General features: G+C 40.8%; 1 protein-coding gene across 1 annotated transcript; it reads right to left on the bottom strand.

Moving 5' to 3' along the window:
• Nucleotides 1–9,610: 9,610 nt before the first annotated feature.
• adamts15a (ADAM metallopeptidase with thrombospondin type 1 motif, 15a) lies at nt 9,611–22,503 on the bottom strand. Its single transcript, XM_023280217.3, has 8 exons — nt 21,252–22,503; nt 16,168–16,300; nt 15,912–16,079; nt 13,847–14,130; nt 13,582–13,759; nt 13,319–13,491; nt 12,289–12,464; nt 9,611–11,844 (listed from the first exon to the last, which is right to left on the bottom strand). The coding sequence occupies exons 1-8, from the start codon at nt 22,179–22,181 to the stop codon at nt 11,058–11,060; spliced, it is 2,829 nt and encodes a 942-aa protein (XP_023135985.2). The 5' UTR covers nt 22,182–22,503; the 3' UTR covers nt 9,611–11,057.
• Nucleotides 22,504–23,441: the final 938 nt, after the last annotated feature.

Genomic DNA, 23,441 nt, shown 5'->3' with positions numbered 1-23,441 from the left:
GAAGCTGATCAAGAAATAGAACTAAACAAATGAGATTGGAAACATTATGACTTTTGCCATACACCCTGGCAAAACATGACACAGGCCTGCAGCGACATTTGCCATTTATCCCCTACTGTGATTAATGACTTCACTCGCGCTGCTTTTCTGATATGAATTCCAGTCCACCTCATGCTGACATTTAGAAGCCAACAGGAAGGCTAAGCTCTGCTGCTTTTTCACGTAGTTCTGCTGGAAAAGCTGTTAGTTCTTCTTCACGATAAAGCATCTACTCACACATCTGTATGTGCTGTGTAGGCAACAGACAGCTCAAATCAAATATGCAAAGTACACAAAACTAGGGCGATCTGTCAGTTCAGAACAAGTTTGAACCCTTTTCAGCGCATTATCTCTCTGACATGACTTTGCATCTGCAGCCACTTACATGAGTATTATCCTCTCTGCAGTGTATGACCTTACTGTGAGTCTTTTGTGCAGGTCCAATGCATTTTCCAGACATGTTTTAGGGTGTTTTGCTCACAGCAGTTTTAGATTAGTGGGCTTCTGGCCTTGCTTGCTCTTGTTCATAAATCAGGATTAATAATTAAAGCTCTCAACTGCTCATTTCAAGATTAGAGAGTTTAAGGTTTGGGCAACTAATGTTTATAATGCCACGTTGTCTGTTTTTACAATGTAGTCTAAGTTTTAATTTGAACAGAGGTCCAGTAGAATAAAATGGCCTTACTCCTGTTAAATACTCAGTTTTATAGGTTTATAGCATCACCATATGACTTCATCCTCTCGCTTCTCCCTTCAGGAGGCTCAACCAATGAGAGACGAGCTCTGTCTTTCGGGACTGGCAGGGCCCGACTGATGTGGCCAAAATCCAAACACATATTAACCGCAGGCAGCAGGACTTTACTTCTCAACTGAGCCAAGGTTAAAGGCATAACTGGATGTTTTGAAATTCAGCAGGTTATTTGTCTCGGCCAGAAACTTGTCACATTATAGGAAAAACTTGCCATTTAGTTTCCCTAAAATGGTTTGCTAGCATAATTAGCTTTCCCTGTTGAAACCAGAAGGCACAGCCAGCTAGAAACAGCATTACACAGGAAAGGACAGCTCGCTTCGTGCTGCTACAAATAAAATATTCATTTGATATACATGTGCAATATCTTTCCCCTTTTCACCTCAGATGGATTACAGATTGAATTTATTTGCAGAAAGGTAAATGTTTGTCATTTTCTGGCCTGCTACCACTGGACTATTCCTCGCCACATTATAGGCAAGTCAAAGTTGCTTTGATTCTGGATTAAACAAAAGAACCAAGGACCACCCAAAACATTCATGAGTAAGACAATGAGTGACCAGGCAGGCAGTGTGTGTCCTGTTCCTTCGGTGTTGTGTATAGTCTCCTGATTGATGCCATATTTTTCATTTTCCAGGGTTTGCCTTTGTGATCCAAATTATAGTGTGAAGAATAAATGTCAGAACTCTAAAACAAGCCTCCCACTTTTGGGTACTTACCATATCCCCTCTCATAAAGACACACATGGTTCTACTTAATCTCTCTCTTCATTCTGGGACCTTAAAAACCCCTTGATTGGAGCAAATGGAATTTGAAACCCCAGATTTAGGGGCTGATGCCGTGCCTTTTGATGAGCAACTCGAACGAAACATTAAATTATTTCTCATACAGCCGAAGAAGTTCATCTGGCTACAAAACATGACTTTTTGTACTCTACTTAACATCAACATATGCACGGTTGCATACTGATCACTGTTGTTCTCAAGTTTTTGTTAATTTCCAATTCAACTGTTTTATCCTCACAGAAAATTACATTACATGCATTGCTACAACAAATAAACATAAACTAAACTCATCTACCAGCTCCAAATGCATCAAAAATACAAAATGAACAGAAAAGAATTGCTTCGGTTCAGATGGAGAGCGGATTCTATTAAATGTGGCTGCAACATTCATGAAATTACAGCAAGGCCAGGAGAAACCAAGGAAAATGAAAAAACAAAATTGCTGATATCAGCACTATAATAACTTGCGAGGTAAAAGTGACATCTGCTTTGAATTCTGTGTTTTTATTTGTGTGTTTACCTGATGTCAGCACAGCCTTCTGATTTTTCTGGATATAAAGGCCAACCAAAAGCATGGTCCAAAATGTTCCCTCTGATCTACAGGAATTGCTTTAATTGCGAAATAGATTTCGGGAGGTCTGAGTTTACAAATTACAGATAAAATGTGGCAAATCATAAAAATGAAGGACTTTCACTTCAGATACAATGAACCAACAAAATTTTAAGTCCTCAAACTCTTCACTACCTATCAAAATGACACATTTTGAAGTTTTTTCCCTCAAAGATATAGCCCCTTTCCAGCCTTAAAATGCCCTAGATGTAATCTCTCTCCACTCATCCCTCCTCACTCCCTGCAGCTCAGCACACCAGCTCACCTAAAATTCTGCTCAAACTGTAAAACTGCTTTATGCTACACAATAGCAAGTTGTAATATCTGAGTAAATAAGATATGTATGTTCAAAATGGAAAGCGATTCTGCATAATAATAACACAGAAAGTCCTACCCTGCAAATTAGATCACTTTCCTTAGGTCTGTATCAAAAATCTAATGTGTCGTCTAGCATGTAAATAACACTATATGGGCATGTTAATAAGGTCAAACAAGTAGATTTTCATTAAAGAGGGTTAAACACCCAACAGTAGCCTGAATATAAAGGCCTGCTGAATAAAACCAAAATTGTTAACTTATTTTATTTATCTTCATCTCCTTTCACATTTTTATTTCTCCAAACAAAATCAGAACACTGTTCAGAAACAAGCTGCATTCCTTCTACTTTACGCTTACTCACATCCACCTTCTAGCCAAGTGAAAAAGTACACATTTTTTATCTAAAATTGCACATTGCAACTGAACATTGAAAGCGGATAATGAAGTACATCATTGTCCAGTTGCTGAAAACAAGACCTGAAGGCAACAAGCCCTCCTTTTTCAAATAAAATATAAATCAATTATTTATTCCTTTTTACATTCAGTAATGGAACAATTAGAAATCTGTCTTCTCAATACTTGTTTTCTTCTACATTAAACACTTTTTCACCCAACACACCCAGAGAAGCACACCGAAGCTGAAACCAGAGGCTGCTACCATTGTTGGAGTGGTGCTGATACTAGTGTAGAAGATGTAAAATGTCAGCCAACAGCCACTTTCTTTTTAAATGCCAGGCTAAACATAAAAAAAAAACCAGTCCATTCATCCCCATTGCAAACAGGTTTCTGTAGTGTCTCATATCTGTACCTGCACTGCCCATATCTCAGAAACATGGTGGATGAAGTTTTAAAATGTCTGCATTGTGTAACCTGCTATCAAAGCTGTGCATTCACTCGCTAACACCAAATACTGAGTTCAGAAAGTGGTTGTTACTCCTCTTTCATGCTCTGAGATTTAGTAAATATTAAGCTCTGGAATGTCCTTACTGACCTAATCATGCACAGACATGCCACACAAACAAGCTCACATTCAAGAGATGTTTATCTCTTTACACATCTACAAAATACTCCCTAGAGCAGACCGTTTCTTATCGTTTTTGTGTATTCTTTTTCAAGAAGCTATTACAAATCATACACTCAGACTCAACCCGATGTTCACCTTTAAACTAAGCTAGGCCCCATTTTTACGTAATCGCCTGATTGCAAATATTGAAATTGATTGCCAGAATATTACATAATTGTGAGAGTCTTTTCCAATTCATTCATCCAAAACAACAAAATGAAACTAACAAAAACTGTATATTTCAAACATGATTTTCTTCATGGTATAATAATTGACTGACTGCATTTCACTGAGCATCTGTTGACAATAACATCATGCGTTTTGTTGCAAAGTCAGACACTACGGCACTGCTGTAGGCCCGTTTTGGTTTTAAGCCAAATGAAAAAGGAGAGCCCAGTAACTTGGAGTTGATTTGCCAGATTTGTCATGAAAAAGTAATCTAAAACTAATAAAGACATAAAATGAACAGAAAAAAGACAATTAAACTATACGTCACAATTATTTGAATGCTGATAATCAGTTAATGATGATCATGACAGTCCTACAATGATGGTATGATGGAAAGTAGAGCAGATCTTGGAATGTATGTTGCCTTCTTGTTCCCACTCATCCTTGTACATGTTTCCCCTCAAGCAAGGTCAAAGGTGAAGGTACAGCAACTGATGATTAAAGCATCTTTGTTCCGGGTTGAGCTGAACTTTGGTGCCGCAATCAAAGTAGGTTATCTGAGTTGAGTCTTGCTGTAGTTTGGGTATCAGAAAACTTTCCTGCCGAGTTTCCACATAACTAGGAAGACTAGCTGTGCTTCAGGGCACAACTAATGGAGATCTTAACAAATAAATAGTATTATGTGGAGCACAAATCCAACTGTTACCCACGAGCATCAAACAAGTGAATTCCCAACTGTGCCATTAATTGTTAGAAATTAAAACACATGGGATCTTTTATGAGATTCAGTTAATGGAATAGGGTTTTTTTTTTTGAAAATAAACTTATTTAAGAGTTAGATAAGAAGACTGGCTCTCCTTTCATGCCATAGCCATTATTCACTGCCACTTAAACAGAACTAGGTCAGAGAGGCAGCAGTCTAAGTAAATATCCCATGTTTCCTGATCTGTCTCCAGGCCTTACTGAACCAGAACTGATATATAGTATCTTCAGTATAGTATTGGTCTGACCTTGTGGTATCCTCACACTAGGATATGCACAGAATATTTCTGTAGGGTGGATCCAGGTGTAGCTCAGTGAGATGACTGAACCACATCTACTCAGCTCCTGACATGTTCCGGACACACCTGTATCCACAATCTTGTTTTTTTTTGGTCAGAACCCAGAGCACATGACCACAGATGGATTGGAGACAGACTGATACAACCCAAGAACACATCCATAACACAACAGACCAGTATAGCATCTGCATTACTGGCGACGTAGCTCCAATCCGTCAGTCAATCTCCTGCTCCTGTCTATCTTCACTCATCATCAAGACCCCGAGATACTTGAACTCCTTCGCTTGGGGCAGCAAATCTTTCCCCACCTGCAGGGGGCAGTCCTCGTTTTCCATCAGGGCACTATAGCCTCAGATTTGTAGGTGCTGATCGTCATCCCAACCACTTCTACACTCAGCTGCAAACCACTCTAGTGCACATTAAAGGTCACAGCCTGATGAAACCAGCAGGACCACATCATCTGCAAATAGCAGGGATGCAATCCTGAGGTTACCAAAGTGGACACAGTCCAGCCCTCTGCACCGCTTTGAGGTCCTGCCCATGAAGATCAGGAAAAGAATGAGGCGCAGCCCTGGCAGCATCCAGCATGCACAGGAAACATGCTAGAATTACTGCAGAGAATGTAGACATAGCTCACGCTTTGGTTATACTGAGACAACCCCATATTTTACAGCAAAATACCGAGAGGGACACAATCATAGGCGTTTTCCGGCTCTACAAACATATGTAGACTGACCAGGCAAATTCAAAGACAAAGGTCTGACAGTTGGTTGGGCAGATATAGGCCTTTCCAGGGAGGCTGAACAGTGCAGTTGCCAAGAGTTGGAACACAGTTTTGGATAACCTTTTAAAAAATTTGGGACCACCACCCAAGTCTGTCAGTCCCTAAGCATTGTCCCGAACCTCCATGCAACAAAAGATATGTCAGCCAAGACAGCTCTTCAACATCCAAATCTCATCCACACTTGGTGCCCTGCCATCATAAAGTTTTTAAACCATCTCGAAAGCCATCAGGGAAATAGACAAAACTTCCCCCAAGCTCCCAGACTCCTTCTTCAAGCACTCATCAGCTGGTTTCAGTCACTTGAGTAAGTGTATTTCCGAAAATGTTGAACTTTTCAGTTTGTTTTTATTTGCATTTTAGTTCGACAAGGCACCAGACGACTGAAGGATGTGTTTAGACAATTGCTTTCACAATATTATAAGGTCTTGACCTTGAGTGTTTTGTAGCTAATGAAGAAGCGCCCACATAACCTGAATGTGTCACGAAAGTGGCATGCAGTTCAACTCAGCCACACTGAGCTGAATCATGAGAATAGTTTTCTATGAGCAGAGGTCAGCTGGAGCTCTGTCATCACTATTGTTTGCAGACTGATCCTGTTCCTGCTGCAGTCAGCAGACCTCCTCAGAGATGTGCATTAATGAGGCACATTTGGCCTCTGCGTGTACCCATTCACAATCACATTAACTCTGTACAAAACGCTTCTTTGAGACGTCTTTAAACGTGTCTGTGGTGTGCAGTCCATCTGACTCAGCTGTAGCTGCAAACACAAAAAATGTGCAGCTGATCAGACAGAAGACACCACAATTTGTCACTGGGCTTCTCGTTCTAATTACTCACAGAGGCACTCAGCTCTTTACCAGTTTTTAATGGCTTCGCTAATTATGGGTTAACTCTTCCTTGGTTACTAGGGACGTACAAAAAAGGAGCAGAAAGAATGCGGAGTAATGGGTTATTCTTTGAAAAAGGAATGCAAAATGTGCTGCTGGCTGACAGCTAGTGAAGCTTGTGGCTTCATGTCAAGCCGTTGCAGCGGCAGAGAGCAAAGCTGACCTAATTGTCTACAGAAATAACATTTTAAAACTATATGGAAAGCAATGCCTTTGTCTGCATGTCTAATCATTTTAGTTCCTCTCTACATACTGCAGGAACAGATCATTTGGCAAAGGTTGCTTTTGGCAGGTTTGATAGCATTTTATTCTGCTTAATGTAAGTTAAAAATTAAATGCAGGAGAGCTGTGAAGTCAGTATCAGTGGTTTGGAAGAATTACTGTTCGCCTATGTTTGCCTTTTTAGGAAAGTTTGTCTAACCTTTTGCTACAACATTTTTGACAGTTTTCCTAATTCACAATGAACTTTCTGAGCACAGCGCTGTAATTGCTAATAAGAATGACAACTAAAACTACACAATTATGACCAGTGGCTCAGATCCAACTCATGAATTGAGGTCATGTAACAATATCTCTGTGTGTTATCCCTTTATCTTGTTCCTTGAGAATCCATGCTGCAAATGTTCTAATCTTCGCTATAAGTCAGTGTTGCTCTAATGAAAGTGTGTTTTATTTAAACTGCACACTGTTTTAAAAACTGAGCTCATTAATCCCTGGTCTTAAGTTCAGATATAAAACAGGCCTCCTGAATTCTAAGATATATTTTTCCAAATCAAAAATCAGATTTGAGGGAAGCTTTTATAACCAAACATTCTTTTGATAAGGAGTCTGGCTCAATTAAAGCCATCAAACCTGCAACTAGATATGACCATAAACCCAGACAAGAGGCAACTAGGGGAACAAATAAATATTTCCATTGGCTCCTCTCCAGCTCTTCCTCTATCTGCTCTTATGTAGGTCAGACTTCGCAGTGTTTTTTTTTTTTTTTTAAAACATTTTTTGACATATCGCTTCCTTCTCAATAAGTTTGAAAAAAATGTCTGAAACAAGACCGCCCGCAGACTTGGGCCTTCTTCTCAAAGTCAGACACCAGACATGCATAAGTCGTCATGTCAGAATCACACAATTCAAAATTTCCACCTCAACACACAGCTGCCGTCTTGGACTGGTCACAGACACAGAGGAAGAATGAGTTCATATTGCTGCACAACTGGTGGAAAATATTTAGTTGCATGTCTGAAATGTTGACCGTGAAACAAATGCATGACAAAGCATGAGTTTATAAGTTACAGTGAAATGCTACAAGGCATTCAGGCCACCCATACCTCACCTTTACACTTACTGTAGCTGCAGATGTGGAAGCATCTAATTAATGCCGAGATTTCCCAGAGAAGAAGCAGAGAATTTAAGTAAATGTACTGATGCATTTTTTTTTATAGTCCACACCTCATCTGCTACCTCTTCCTTTGGTTTAATTTTAATGCTGACCTATAAATTCACTCAGCATGGTTTCTGTAATCTTTCTTCCTCTGGCAGGATTCTTGGGGAAACTAAGGAAAAGCTTGTTAGTGCTCTTGGTATAATGATTGTTCAGCTGTAACATTGTCTCACACCAACATGTGTTATAGCTAAGTTTCTCCACAGCACAAAAATAAACTAGTTTTAAAGTAAAGGCTGTAAAGTCAGGAGATGCTTACTGTTTTTCTGGCCTATTCTGTTCTATTGGCCATTGGCCATCATCTGACTTGAACATTTCATGTCATGTGATTTTAGAATATACCATTGGGGCAATTCTTTCTTTCATTTACAGATGCTATTTTCTGTCATTTTCAGTCACTGTTTGCTTTTATTTATGCTCCAACGCTACACTGGTTCATTTAAGCACCAATATTGGTTATGTGTAAGACAAGACCTTTAAAATGAAAATAAACCACACCTCACTTTTCATTATCCAACTATTTTCTGTCATTTTCATTCACTCTGCTTCCTACAAAAGTTCAAGGATCATGGTGTTGGTTGAAGTACACCCATACAACCACTAAACACAAACATCTTTGGTTTCTTTCCATGTTGTGAAGTCCTGCCCTGTGAATAGCCCCTTTTTTTGGAAAATAATATGCTTTGCAGTGTGGACCAATGCAGTTCTTACATATTTTTTTGGTGATACTTGGACTGTCAAAATTTCTAGAATAGATTTAGAGGGTTCAGAAATGCTTGATATTTTGGAATTTAATGAAAAAATTCTAATAACTTTGCTTTTTTGAAGTCTATACCAAAATAAAAAAAAATCCACGGCCCTTGTTCTGTGCAAAATATGAACTCTAAAGTTCAGCTTAGGTTAATACGAGGCTGAGTTTAATCAAGTTACAGTATTTTCATTGTGAAAAATATGACTTTTTATGCTTCCAGGGACAATGTGTCCTTGCATGGCCACAGTAGAAGAAGAGAAGCAGGAATTAGGTAGCAAAAATTTAAAAGATATTTGCTTTTTAGCTCTACAATGCCTACGATAATGAGGGGATTCACTTTTTAGTAGACTGTTCTCCATTTGTGTTGATTTTCCTTTGGCAGAATGAAAAACTTAAGTTGTGCCTCAGGAGAGGAACATTTTGTTGTACCAAAATCTTATTTGCCAAGACTTGAAGAGAAGGCAGAATGATTTGTTTAAGACCAAGCAGTAAAATAGCCTGTAATTTTGTAATGAATTGTTTCGACCACTGTGGCTGTGCTGAGGGTTGGGCACTTTGTGTGCATGACATGAAAAAAATAAAAATTGTTAATCTAATTCAGACTGCTGAGGCATCACTTTAACCCCAGCTAAAATTTAAAAGGCATGTTTGCATGGATCATAAATAAGTTTTATCACCCAAACTTCATAAAACTTGCTGCAAAAAAGGTCTGACTTCAGCCACTAACACTTTAAATGCCTGTATTGTATGAGTATTTGTACAACTGCTTTTTAAAAATGTCAGTACATCACCCAAAGCACTCCAATTTATTATTTTTAATAAAACAATATATGTGTTACTGCAGGTTGAAGAAATGTAAATGTGAAAGACTGTAAAAGGCAGCATCTCCCAGTAAAATGGGAGTTTATACTGACATTATGTCATTATAAAACAGAAAAAAAGGCAAAGTATCACTTACAACTGTTAAGTAATGGCTTTATTTTGGAATAAATATACTGAAGTCAAAGACAATTACAAATGCCTGTGTAAAAAAAGGTTAAAAAAGTATTTACATTATTTTTATTTATTTTTTTTGCACAGAGCTGAGTAAATGTATACATAGTATACAGTACAGCCCATGTAGGTCACTGGTGTCTTTTGCTGTACAAAGTGCAAAAGCTGATTAAAAAAAAAAAAAAAAAAAAAACAACAACATAAAACTAAAATAATAATCCAACTACAGGATTAACCCTTTAGCTGGATGTTGGACTGGTCAACGTGGCGCTTTAAAATAAAACAAGAACATAAAGGATTACAGGATTTCATCGACTGTAGAAAGAGCAGCTTGGCTCAGGCTGAGGGGGCCGTTGACGAGGAGATCCAGTAAAACACATTCCCTCTCTGCCTTATCGTTTCATTGATAATAAATTATCGGGAGTAGCTGTGCCAGACAGGCATTATTTAAAAGGCTTCATGAGTGGCTGAACACTGTGAACTGAGACGACAATTGTTAAGGTCAAACCAAGGAAACGATCAAAGATGTTGAACACAGGAGGCAGGAATTGAATCCAGTTTGCATCACTGCACATATATGTGTGTGAAATCAGGCTTAGAAAATACGCAGGTAAATTCTTCCTGGTTTGGAAGGAGAAATGCTGCCTGTTTGTTTATAAATGTTTGTTTAAAAATGACCCTGTAGCTCTTACAGAAAGTTTTCCAGCTGTTAACCAGCTGATTAAAAAAAACAATGGAATCAGCAAAACAATGCAGCAGCAGAAACGTGCAAATTATGAGATTTGTTTCATTTCAGAATATCAAAAGGGTAAAAGATCCTAAATGATTCCCAATAAAGCACAAAAACGTCTTTGTTGGAGCACATGGATGTTACATTTTAGTCCAGTTCTATTTATCCATGTCAATCCTGGTGCATTTGTTATTTGAAAAATGACTGGAGTCATTTTTGGGGCTATTGGCAAGCTTCTCAGATCTATTCGCAGACTCAACTAAAACTTTAAAGCCTGCACAGTTACAATATTATGACATAAAATTGGTTCCAGATTCATAAGGTAAACTCGATTGATTGCTTGCAAATGGGTATTTTGTATCTGCTGACACTACAAGAGATTTAACTACATTTTATTTGACCTTCTATTATGTTATTTTGCCATCAGACTTACACCTGGATAATGTCTTCTGAAGTCAAAGTAATGGCAGTGAAAAATATCTTCCAGCATTCATCCTTGGGCTTTGACTCTCCTGCCAATATTCTTGATGTTTTTCCAAGCGAATGTCCGTCATCCTCTGACAGTCCAGTGATGCAGATGGAAAAATCTACATCTGACAGACATGGTGTGAAATGTGCAGGTGGATTCAATTCAGTCCATTTTAAAACATGAACAACATTTGTAGTTTATAGGTTTAAGTCACTAGCAGGGCCTTAGGTTACAGAAGTCCAGCTCCTGTGGTTTACGAAGGCCAGTGCAGTGATCTCTTGGGAGAAGATGCCCAGTTTGGGTTTTGCAGTGCAGCGGTCGTCTCTTGAAGCCCTTCCCACAGGTTCTGGAGCAGGGTGACCACTGCCCAAGGAACCACTCAGGACACGGGTCTCCACACACCCTGGTGGCTGCGGGTCTTTGTGAAGAATCACAGTCCAGCCCTGGCTTCCCGTCTGGTGTCAGACACTGCACCATCCTCCTCTGGATCCCATGGCCACAGGACACGGAGCACGTGTCCCAGGCGTTGGATATCCATTTCCCTATAGCAGAATCCTCCTTGTTGTAAGACCTCTTCAGGATGTCTCTTTCCTTCTCCTTGACGCCATCCTCAGCCAGGACACTGTTGTGTGAGTGGCCCCCCTTCTTTGAAGCCTTGTCCTCCTTGGTCTGGCGGGCGAGGTAGAAGGAGTAGCGGATTCGAGGAGGCGTCATCTTTCCCGCACACAGCACCTCCACAGTCAGGGCTTCTCCCAAAGGCTTCACAGCCAGCAGCGTCTCTGAGAGTCCAGATGTGCCGCTGTAGCGCAGCAGGCTGCTCTTTACAGCGATGTCCCTCTCGCCAGCTGACACTATGTAGTTCCCATTGAGCAGGTAATGGCCCTCACTGTTCTTCACTGCCAAATAGTTGTCATCACTCATCAATCCCTTGTAGCCTCGCTGTCTGATGTCTATGTTGGCTGCACCCACTGGCAACATGACAACGAAGTTGTAGCCATGCCTGCATGCCAAAACATTTTACAGTCAGTGGGGGTTTATACAAGTGGAGAGAAGATGATAAAGCTATCATATTGCAGTAAGAAGGGAATAAAAGAATAATGTCAGAAATGTTGGCTATATCCCATGATGAGGTGGGTTTTACCAGAGATGTTTTAAGAAAAAGACTCATCACTTAAAGAATCCTGAATGGAAATTCATGGGAGAATTAGGCCAAAGATAGTAGTGGTTTGACATATGTGCTACACTCCCTCAAAAAGCCAATCATCTGCCTTCTTACAATTTAAGCTGGAAACATAATGCCTATTGCTGCACCGACACCAGCACAGCGTTGTGAAATTGTGTACATGCACAAACTGCAAGGCAACTTTTCAAAACTTATTTCGGGACAAAGTAACATGGTTACCAAATGGTGAGACTTGTCTATTAGGGTTTTAGTTTTACTCACACAGGCTTTGTGAAGAGTCCTGACACCTTCTTGCAGCCCTTGTTGTCACCTCCACAGATTCCACACTTATCAAACTTCTTGGTGGAGCCAATTTTGCCATCACAGCCAGCTTTAATGCACTTCCCTTGGACACACACTCCTGTGGAGTCTGGTGAGCATGGAGTCCCATCAACAACCTAAAGTATTTAAAAAAAAAAAAAACCTTTGAGGTCAGCTTCATTTATATACACCTTTCTAATGAGAACTCAAATCAGAGGAAGCAAACATACATCATGCAACACATTTTGCAACATATTCTATGATGGAAGCTGTACTCTAATAAAATATAATGTATTTTTTTTTACTTGCTATATTTATTACAGGCAAAATACATTTTTAAAATATCCCTCACGAACATAAATAGCACTGAACACACAGATACTAGGATGATGTAAGATACTGTATATTCTATGGAGACCAGCTCCACTGATAGCCTGTCTGCAAATCTGACTGGTAGGTTCACTTAATGTTGATGTTAACACCCTAAAACAGGCATTCTTTCATCCTTTACATGAATGTAATACCTTAGAGAAATGACATTAAATGAACCAAACTCCAGCTCATGTTTTGAACTAAACTGTACAAAGATTTGAACTAATTTGTGTTTCAAAGTCATGTAGTGAAAACACACAGCTGCTCTGTGATTCAGAGCTCCGTGTCCCCTGAGTGCTCCTATCCACTCCTCCTCAGTCTGTATGATGGAGTGAAGTGTGAACTCCGTCTCACTGCTGTGCAAGCTCACTCCACACCCTGCTATCTGAAAGTGATAAACTGCCCTCCTCCTCTCCTTCATTCTTTGCTTCACTCTTTGCACTGAGACCAAGAACAGCTGGCTGGTATATTTTCATCTTCTACGAGGACTCGCTGATAACCTGACCTCTCAAGATACAATATCTCAACCTAAACCTACTGTAATCGCACTTTTGTCTAATCACCAATCTGATTAATTCAATTTTTTCTTCAGGGAGAGAAGAGTACACTTGCTGTTTACCTTGGGTGCCAGGACATAGAAGTAGCCGGTGCCGTTCGCCCTACAGATGAGCTTACACTTGTCTTCAGGGACCACTCCAGAGTACTTTGGCACCCACACCACAGAGTGGCCAATACGGTTACTATTGAAACTGTGACCGCTGGTCTCACACTGCTCCTCACGGTAAGTCTTGCCTATGCAGGGAGGAGAGAGGGAACAGACGGTAAGAAGGGAATGCTCGGGGGTTGAAAATGTCAGAGCTGTCTGTTTTGAGTGACTCGTACCTGTGTCAGGGCAGTGGTTCAGGTTGCAGGAGCGGTATTTGACCCGAACCCCTTGGCAGTATTTACCCCCATTTGACGGAACTGGGTTGTTACACTCCCTTTTAGATAATTGGACGCCGCCTCCACAAGTGCGAGAGCAGGAACCGAACAGACCCCACTTACCCCAGCGGCCGTCCACCTGGAAATACAAAAAAAATACAAAAACCGTCATCAATCATATGGTAGTCGAAGTGTATGATGATATGAAGAACCGAATGTGTCTTACCTTGTCATTTTGGACCTGTTTGTCAGAGCAGACCCCTCGGTCACAGACCTGTCCATCCCCACAGTGGGTGCCATCTGCCCAGGGGAAGTGTCGAGTCATACACACCAGGTGGCCACTGGACTTTCCAGTGCACCACAAGCGGCTGCATGGCGGTTGCATGAAGGGACATGGCTTGGAGCCTTCTCCGAAGGCGAGCTCACACTGCCGATCGAGGCTGTAGGAAGCTCCAGGCAACACGTCAGGAAGGACTAGTGGCTTCTGAGGCTGATCAAGCAAACATTCCCCTAAAAGAAGAAGACACAGTCAGCAACACTGAAGTAAAACCAGCTGTCTTCTCTGGTTTTGTGGCTTCTCTTTACCAGCTAAGATCAGTCACACCCATTTATTAAAGATGTTCCATCTAAAATTCCACTGAAATATGCAAATACACACAAAAAAACATGAAAAACAATGCAATCTTTACTTATGCTTAAATATTTATACTATCCTTTTGTGTGTGTTGTGGGTGGGATTGTGGTTTGGCTGCGGTAAGCAGTCTTTGCCCTTGTGATTTGTGCTCTTTGAAATGAAAGCACAGCTTGATGCAGTGTATGCCACATACCACACACAGACACACACACACAAACACACCTCCCACACACAGCCATCCCCACCCTAGCCCATCCTCAAAATCTGCCCAAAACCCACAAGCTCATCCTCTTTTGTTTCATCCCACCCTTGTTGCGTGACTTGGAGGGATAAAGTTATACCAGAATAATGGTAAACTTTTCAATTTGAGCCTGAAACGGTATGCAGCTAGTAAGCACTGCAAGGGTCAAAGACACACACTCCATTTAACACACACAAACATACAGAAAATTTCCAAGAACCGGCTAATAATAAGAAGAGTTTGATGGGTAGGTGCTGAATGGAAACATGGATGATCAGCAGATAAAAAGGTTTCCAGGAGAAGGATTTTCTCCCTCAGAAACACACACAGTTTCTCACTCTTGTGGGGAATTTTCACATCCAAAAGAAGTCATGTGCATTGGGAAAACCTGGATTCCCAGACTTTGAGCTGTTTATTATACCATTTGCATTGCGGTGGATTCACAACAAATAATAAGGCAGTGAGTGAATGAGCTGTAACTGGTGGCAGATTTGTTTCCTCCCATTTCACCACAAATTTGGCAGAAGAAACAGTGATTAACTGCTGATAGTATGATGCTCTATAAACAAGCCAGTCTACACCGCCTGGGCAAAACCTCACCTCTTCCTTCCTATTCTCTCTCTAAAGAGCAATCATGGAAAACAATAGCTGGTCTGTGTGTGTGTGTGTATGTGTAGATGAGTTGACTGGTTGCAAATCATGTATTTCCTCCCACTGCTTTTTGAAGTTGAGATTTATGACAGGAGAAGCCAGGATACAAGATTTTAACATACAAATCACTTCCTGTCAAGTCAGAAAATGTTTTTATGCTTCCCTCTGAAGTAGATTGCGTTATTTTGCTCTCAGACTCTAAAATACACAGACACAAGCAAAAAGGTTAGTCTATTTGGAGTAAACCTGCATGGGAAACAGTGGGCAGATACACCTCACAGTCCAAACCACTGTGGCGACTCTCCCCAGAGCGAGCCCTGTAATTTGGGACAGATGTGGGGGCAGTTTTAAAATAAAAATTGAGCATTGCTCTCAGGCCAAGTCCTGTGGTCTGTCCTGTTTGGCAAACAATCTGAATCCAAATGAATGAAGTTCTTTGAGGATTTTGCTATGAGCGTGATGCTACAGGAGGTTCGGCAGATGTCAGATTTGGAAGCATAGATGAACAGTGAAACTAAACTAATCTGACAAATGATTTTAGTTATACTAAGACTTGAGGGGATGCTTTTCAACAACAGTACCATTGAAGTCATCTAATTGCAGTATGTGACTAACACGATGAGGATGTGCCCCTATAGTGACTGATACCTAGCTACAAGTTTGTTGACCACTCCTCTTTGATAATGGTATCTTCAGCGGTGCTTCAGAAGCCTTCAGAGACACTATGAGATGTGAAACTCTGAGGTCAGGAGTCATAAAACTCACCATGCCCACTGTCCAGAAACTCAGTGATAATGGCGGCGCTGCAGGGGGACCATGGGCTGGTGCGGTTGATCTGAATAAGCGTGGGAGACATCATGTGGTTGTCCTGTAGTTTCCCGAACACGTCCTCACAGGCCTTCACATTGTCATGTGGCATGTTGAACACGTGTCCTGTCAAGAAGGATTGAGATGTCTGCCATGATTTTTTTTGATGATTTATGCACAGGCATGCTTGAAGGATGGTGCTGAGTGGGCGTACCCAGCTCATGAGCAGTGGTGAAGGCTGAAGGCAGGCCATCGTCTTCGATCACAGAGCAGCTCCTCTTGGGGTCGCACATGGTACCCACATCTGCCATGCCAAGGGTGTCACAGGTGGAGGCTCCACACAGGTCCTACACAAAACACATTTACAACAGTACATTTTAGCAGACCAGAATTAAAGCAAAAGCCAGCTGAAGTTAAATCTGGAATTAGTGTTTTTGGCAACTTGGGAGAAGTGGAAATCAGTTCTAAATATGACACTGATAAATGATATTTTATGTTGAGTTGGAAAACTTGATAACAAACAGCTGCCTCTTTGCACAATTAGCAGGAGAAACATTATCCATTATGTGGAGTTTCTAGTTGTCTATTGAAAGCCAGACTCCTATTCTGTCTATTTTAGCTCTATTTTAGCCTGAATATCTGTTTTGAGCTACTACATGCACATGTTCACCAGTCAGTTGCTAACTGTATCTGTTTGCTGTTTGGTGCTGTGAAACAAATGGGTTTTAAGGCCTTTTCAATACCAACAGCCACCTGCTGAAACAGTAAAATAGTGGCCTGAACAGCTAAACAGCACGAAGTTCTACAAAGCTGAAAGAAACTGCAAGTATCGATGATGATTCTCTGTATGTTCATCACTATGATTGCCCTCGTCACAATGCCAAAGTATTTTCATATTGTCATCTGATACATTGTTAATATGAAAACATAAAAAGTCACATCAAAGAATAAGTCGAAGTATGTTAGAAGTTAATGATAATTATGGTTTGGATTCGAGCGCAATTTCAGTGCATTTACTATAACATTGTACTCACAGTTAAGCAAAGTTTAATGTAGAAAGTTGGTATTTAGATAGTTTAAATACCAGCCAAACCATCTTAAATAACAGTTTTGCTGGATTATTTAAACTACTGATTTTGGAGATAGAAACATTACAGAGAAAATATTCCCTCACTGCAAAAGATAACTGTTGTGCAACGGACAGCTTGGGTCATAATTTTATCAACGGTTTCTGTTTCCTCTGAAAATTTGAGTCTGAAACCTGTCTGCAACTTTTCCTGTGTTGTGCCCTGTCTGACTTTTTGTAGTGATGTCACTTTGTTCCCAGACCTCAGCAACTCACTTGTCTGAGGATGGTGTCATTATTCCAATAGAAACAATGTCCAATTTCTGCAATAGATTATTAAATTATCCTCTGTGTTGTCATTACAGTTAGATTTGTTTTCTACAGTTTGGGAAAAGATGTAATAGTGTTCAGCAACGCTTTCCACCACCCAGTCTTTAAATCTTTTTAGTGGGCAACAGTGTTTAGAGCACACCTTCTTCTATGAGGTAATGTAACTGTCCCCAACCATAACATTTCCATGCCAGGGCAGAGTTTCCAGATGACCTATTTCTCTACCACAGGATTTTAAAACCAATCTTAGTGACTATCCATTTGGAGCTGAACCTCCTAATCACAGGAAAATTTCGGCAGTAACCACTGCAAAGAACCACCCATCTGCTTCGTCCCAAAACAGTACTGTTTCTACATACCCCAAACACAGAAAACCAGTGGCGGTCAGCTATTACAGATAAAGAACAGCTCTGGTTTAATGTCGCACAGCCCCTCCGATCCTCTGCTGCACTGAATGTAATCATAAAACACAGTGCCAAGTGAAGACCTCGAGTGCTATGACAAATCATTCCTAGAATAAACCACAAAACCACAATTGTTGGCCGGTGCAAATCTAGTCCAGATGTGCTCATGTGAGCAGACGACATCTGAATGTTTGGGCCGTTTGAGTATAAAATAAGACCTGCAAGATGAACAGGGGAGAGAAAACAGCCGTGTCAATGAGTTTGTTCTTTGCTATGACCTACTTCCCACATCTGTCATCTATCTCTGCATTTTTTGTTTCTGCAATTATAAAACAATAGCTACCTCAGCCAAGAAATATTTCCATTTTATTTTCTGTTCAAATTTCCATGCTCCAACTCTCTGTTTTGGGTGCAATAATCTAGAGTTATTTTAAAAAGTATTGCTTCGAGTTTTTTGTCTGATACAGCAGTCACAGGCAGGGTTTATGACATCCCAACATACTTGGGTGAGATCCCTTCTTTCTCAGCACATTATCTATAATGTAAGGAAAAGAAAACAAGCTGTGAGCTACAGTACAGCAGCCCCGTCTCCAGAGGGAAACACACATTTGAACAGATTCATGGTTAATCTTTTGGCTGCTCTCATACAATAAACAGTCTGTGCAACTTAATGAACTGAGTAAACTTGTAACATTCTTCACACAACAATCATGCTGACTGTAGAGTTTAAAAGACAACCACAGTTGCCTCTGGTCAACACTGAGTTGGTCTTCATAAAACCTGCAAAATTACTCTGTGGGCTGGTAAACAGCAGACAATGGATGTGCCTTAAATGTCTACTGAAAGCCAGGGTAGAGAGAAAAAAACTCACTAAACTGACTAAGTTTGAGTCATGAATCCACAGAAGATGGGTTGTTGTCTGACTTTTTGACCTTTGCTGGTTTGCTGAGCAGAATGGTCTGTGATTAATAGACATGTGTGCAGCACAGGCTGTATTTAAAGATGGACGAACCCTCCGTGACGTCAAACAGAGGTTTCCTAAAGCGCAGTTTTGAAACTCCTCCTAACTCTTGGCTAATTAAAAAATGAGCGAAGAGGTGGAGCATGAGGGGAGCTAAGCCGGGCCATGCAAACATCTGTGGGCCATAGACTGTCCTGTCATGGCAACCACTTGTCACTCAAAGTGGTAACTCCCTTCATTAAACATAACTTTAAGTCTCGATACCTTTTAAATGGAGTTATACATAGAATCACCCCCTTTAGCCATAGAGAGCAAAATAGTTTTTGTACCAGTATGTAGATATGTTTATTTCTTCTGTAAAGTTGAGCATTTGAACATGGGGGTTATGGGGATTGACTTGTTTTTGGAGCCGGCCTCAAGTGGACATTTGTGGAACTGCAGTTTCTGGCACTTCCACCACGACTTCATTTTTCACCCATGGGTGTTGCTGCTTGATGTGCAGAGACACCATTTGCTATTTGAAGCTCAAATGTTAAATATTCTTGAAGTAACTTGAGGGGACTTTGTCTATATATGCACAAAAGACATAAATGACAAAAAAAATAAAAATTGTTTAAAAAAAATTACATCAGTCAGTCCTGACAGATTTACATACAATTTCATGTTCCTATTAGCTCATATTGTGCTGGAGCACTTTGTGCTAAAACTGTCCACAGCTTGGATATTTTGTACATGATGTTAGAAAGCCCAAAACAATTTTGCAGATTGCTTTATGCTGGAGAGATCACTCTGGTGGATTCAAAATTATGGGAAGTGAAAGGCCATTACAGGCTGTTATGCTGTAAGTTATTAATGTTGCTAAACAGAAGCTTAGTTTAAAGGATGGTGTTATATGAAGCGCTGAGACGCTACTTAAACATTCCATTTTTTGTTTGTTGTATACTCTGCCTGCTGGTTTGTACCTTTAGACAATGACAGTATTTACCCAATAATAGACATTTTGTGTATCTTGCCAAAGAATAGAGCCACTGACAAGAAATCTTCTTTGTTTGACCATTTCAACTAGATGTAGCTTTTCCTGAATTACAGTACTTGCTACAGTTAGTCAAACCTCTGATTAAAGCAGATTAGGTCACTCTTTTGGTGCAATATGTTAAGTGAAACAGTAACAGAGTCCCTTCATGCCTCTTTTCTTGCTTTATATAGCAGATTACATCCTCATGACTCACTGTGAGCATGTCCAGTACAGTCGAATGAGGTGATCCAAGCTGGCTGCAGAACTTATAACATCATCTTTGCATGTGAAGCAAAGACCTGGTAAGACTCTAGATGGTGTATTTGAAATACGTTTTTGGAAAATAACGACCATCTTTGAGGTCAGTACGGCTTACAGTACAAAGGATGAATGATAGAGGAAGTGTGTGACAGGGTGAGGAATGTGCTGCAAAGATGCAACTGTGCAGTCTGACTGCAGCTGTGCAGAGCTGACCCTCTGGAGCAGCTTGTTTCAGACTTGCAGTAAGCAGGTGGGGCGAAAACATGGAGGGATGTGACTCTGACATACATAGAAGCCCGCCACCACCACACCCCACCCCTCCACCTCTCTCTTCAGGGGCCAGCTTAATGAGGAGCAGGCAAGGAGGTGGGCTGGGCTGGAAAACCCAGATGGAGGAGAATGACTGAGAGAAACAAGACAGTTCTGACCAGTGCATCCCCGAGAGCTGTGATGCTCATTATATTTGGTAAAGCTGCAGGTATAACAATATTCTTTTGATGTTAGTGACACTGGCCCGAGGTAATATTGCTGCTGCTTCTTTAATTCTGGTGGATGAAGCTTTGAGTTTATACTCTTTGCGGACTGGAAAAGCACCCAGACAATATCTTTCTCAGTGACTAAACATGAATCTGCTGGGCGGATTTGTCAACTTTAATTCAGGTTTTCAAACAATGAAATGAAAGCCCATTCATCACACTGACCAGTGGACATAAGCAGTGACTTCATCTCTGACCCTGTGTCAAATATTTAGGAGTGCAAAAAGGAATCGGAGGTGGATTCCAAGTCCATAAAACTACTCTCTAAGGATCCATGAAGAGCAATCAGGCCTTGAGCTTTGCTCCGCTCAAGTAATTTCCTTTGTGGCCAACCCCAGTGTCAAAGCTGCGATGCTATTGGTGGACTGAATGCCTGCTGCCTGAGTTCACCAGAGGTGGAGAGTTGTGTTTTCAGAGCTAACCAATTAACTGACAGCGGGAGTTTTTTTAGGGGAAGCCTTAAATATAAAGTCTACAGCAGAATCGCGTCCTGTCAAATACTTGCCAAAACTTGACTATGAATGTTATGTTTTAATCCTCACCATCATGGTTTTCTTCATATGTGACTTATTAAGCTGACAAAATGTATTCGCAAATAAAAAAACACTACATATTTACGCATGTCTGTGCGTAATTACGCGTCTGAAAATAGTGCCTCTCCTCTTTTTTTTTTTTTTTTTTACTGCAAACGCTGTTATATAAACGTCAATAAAGTTCAGTTTTACCTGTCTGGTGAAAAGAATTGCCGTGTCCCAGTAGTCTGGATGCTTGTCGTTGTTTTTGTTCATCTTTTTCTGCCAAGTGCAAAAGTTTCGCAGCGTCATGGCTGCGTTCCCGGACACCTTGGGTCCTTTGTCCTCCTCGGATATAATCACGATCTTCACAACTGTGATGCTGATGGAGTTGAGGATGCTGGGGTGCTTGTAAAGCCTCGCTGCCACGGACATCAGTGTCAAGAGGTAGTGTTTTAAGTCATCTCCATGGAACTGCGCCATGGACTCGTCCGCCACCACGAGCGCCTCCACATATCTGGGGACCGAGGCGAACCTTTTGGCTCTCCCCATCCTCTTCAGCATCGTTTCGGTCACGTTGTTGTAGTCTGTCAGATGCTTGTATTTCTCCAACGATTGCGCAACCTGGACACTAATGTCGCTGTCCACTGCGCACCTAGAGGTTGAACTGAGCTTCAGGTTGTTGCTGGTTCTGCGCCGGATAATGTGCGCATTCTCTGCGCTTCTGGTGTCATTTTGTACCGGGCTGATGAAATATTCCCAACCTTGGAAGCCGAATGCACCTTGTAAACCCTTGCAGAGGCTCAAAGCAGCGTAAGAATACCGGTCACCGTTCACATATCCGGAGTAAAAACACCGGCTCAGGTCAGTGGTGACATCGGTGTTGGGGAGCCACAGTGCGTCTTGGTTAGAAATGGAAGGGGCAATGAAATTAGAGTCTTGGTGCAAATCGATCACTAATTCCTGCTGGAAAGCTCGTATTTTTATGACACATTTTCCACTAAGGATTTCCACGTCGTTGTCAAAATCCCTCCTGTCATCGTTATCCAACCTAACCGGGAAGCAAAGTTCACTTTCCATGCAACGGACCAGCTGTAACAGAGAGACCAGAAAGTAGAGGAGAAACGTTGTTCTGATAAACATGACGATGTTTGCATTCAGCAAAGAATGCAATGACAAGCAGAGAAAACAAAACGATTCTGAATCTGCAAGCTCAGTGGAAGCGGTGCGAGCCACAGATCAGGGTGAGGAGCATAATCCAAAAGCGCAGAACTCTAAAACAATGCAGGTCGTACAAGTCCACTCAGAGAAAACTCCTCCTGGTCATGACCCATTCCCATCCTCCACCTGTGTGTGCTGAGTCGACTGCTGCCTTCTGCGGACTTTATGCATTTTGGTCATGTGTAAAAATATGGAAACACAATCTTCCTTTGCGGGGGGGAAGACTGTGGAGCTGCTCATTGGATGCGCCTTTCAGCTCAAGACTTTCTCTGCCTCCACTTGAAACTGAGCAAACAGCAGGCCTGTCATCACGTCTCAACAAAACGCGAGAAAACAGCAGATCTTCCACTTTGCACCGAGACGTTGCCTGACTCCACATAATCTACATTACTCTATTAATTCAGTGCTGAACTGACTTTTTTGTGCTAATCTGTGGAGATAAAATGACTTAATTTCACATTCAGTGCTGTATGTTAAATGAACAGAAATATTAACTGCATCTCGTTTTATATTTATCTAAGAAAGATACTTGCAAAAATATGCCATCTTTATTTAAGCATCGGTGTCAGCAGGAATATACCTAAAATGTTAGTAAAGTAGAACAGTGACACAAGTAGAATATTGCAGCTGAAGCTCCACAGAGGAAAGCTTTGCTGTCGTGGTCAGCTCTGTCTCTGTGCCTGAATCACACACGACATCTGGTGGACAAATTAATAACTGAAATACCTCAGCTTTAAGATCCACTATCATATGTTGTAATGAAATAACAAATGCAAAACAAAGGTGGAAAGTAACTAAGTACATTTACTCAAGTACTGTACTGTGGTAACGTTTGGAAGTAACCTTTCTTTATGTGAAAGGAGGACTGTTTTTACATTTCTGGTCAAATTTACTTTTCTGATTGCTATACTATAGGCTATTGTTGTTGTAGATTTTTATTTATATTGCCCTTGTCTTAGCCGTAGCCTTTTAGTATTAATAAATACAAAAAAACCCCATTTCTTTGCCGCTTTTTAGATTAATTTTTTCCCCAACGTTGTCGTTTTAACAACATTTAACAGGTATCTGTTTATGTAGCTATGCATCTGTATCTAACCATTATAAAATACAATGCAAATAGATACAGATAACATTGAGGATTTATCAAGAATATGACACATCTTGGATATTATGCCCCTCAGG

The sequence above is a fragment of the Amphiprion ocellaris genome, chromosome 14 (genome assembly GCF_022539595.1).
Source record: "Amphiprion ocellaris isolate individual 3 ecotype Okinawa chromosome 14, ASM2253959v1, whole genome shotgun sequence".
NCBI lineage: Eukaryota > Metazoa > Chordata > Actinopteri > Pomacentridae > Amphiprion > Amphiprion ocellaris.
This window is presented reverse-complemented; position numbering and strand designations above follow the sequence as displayed.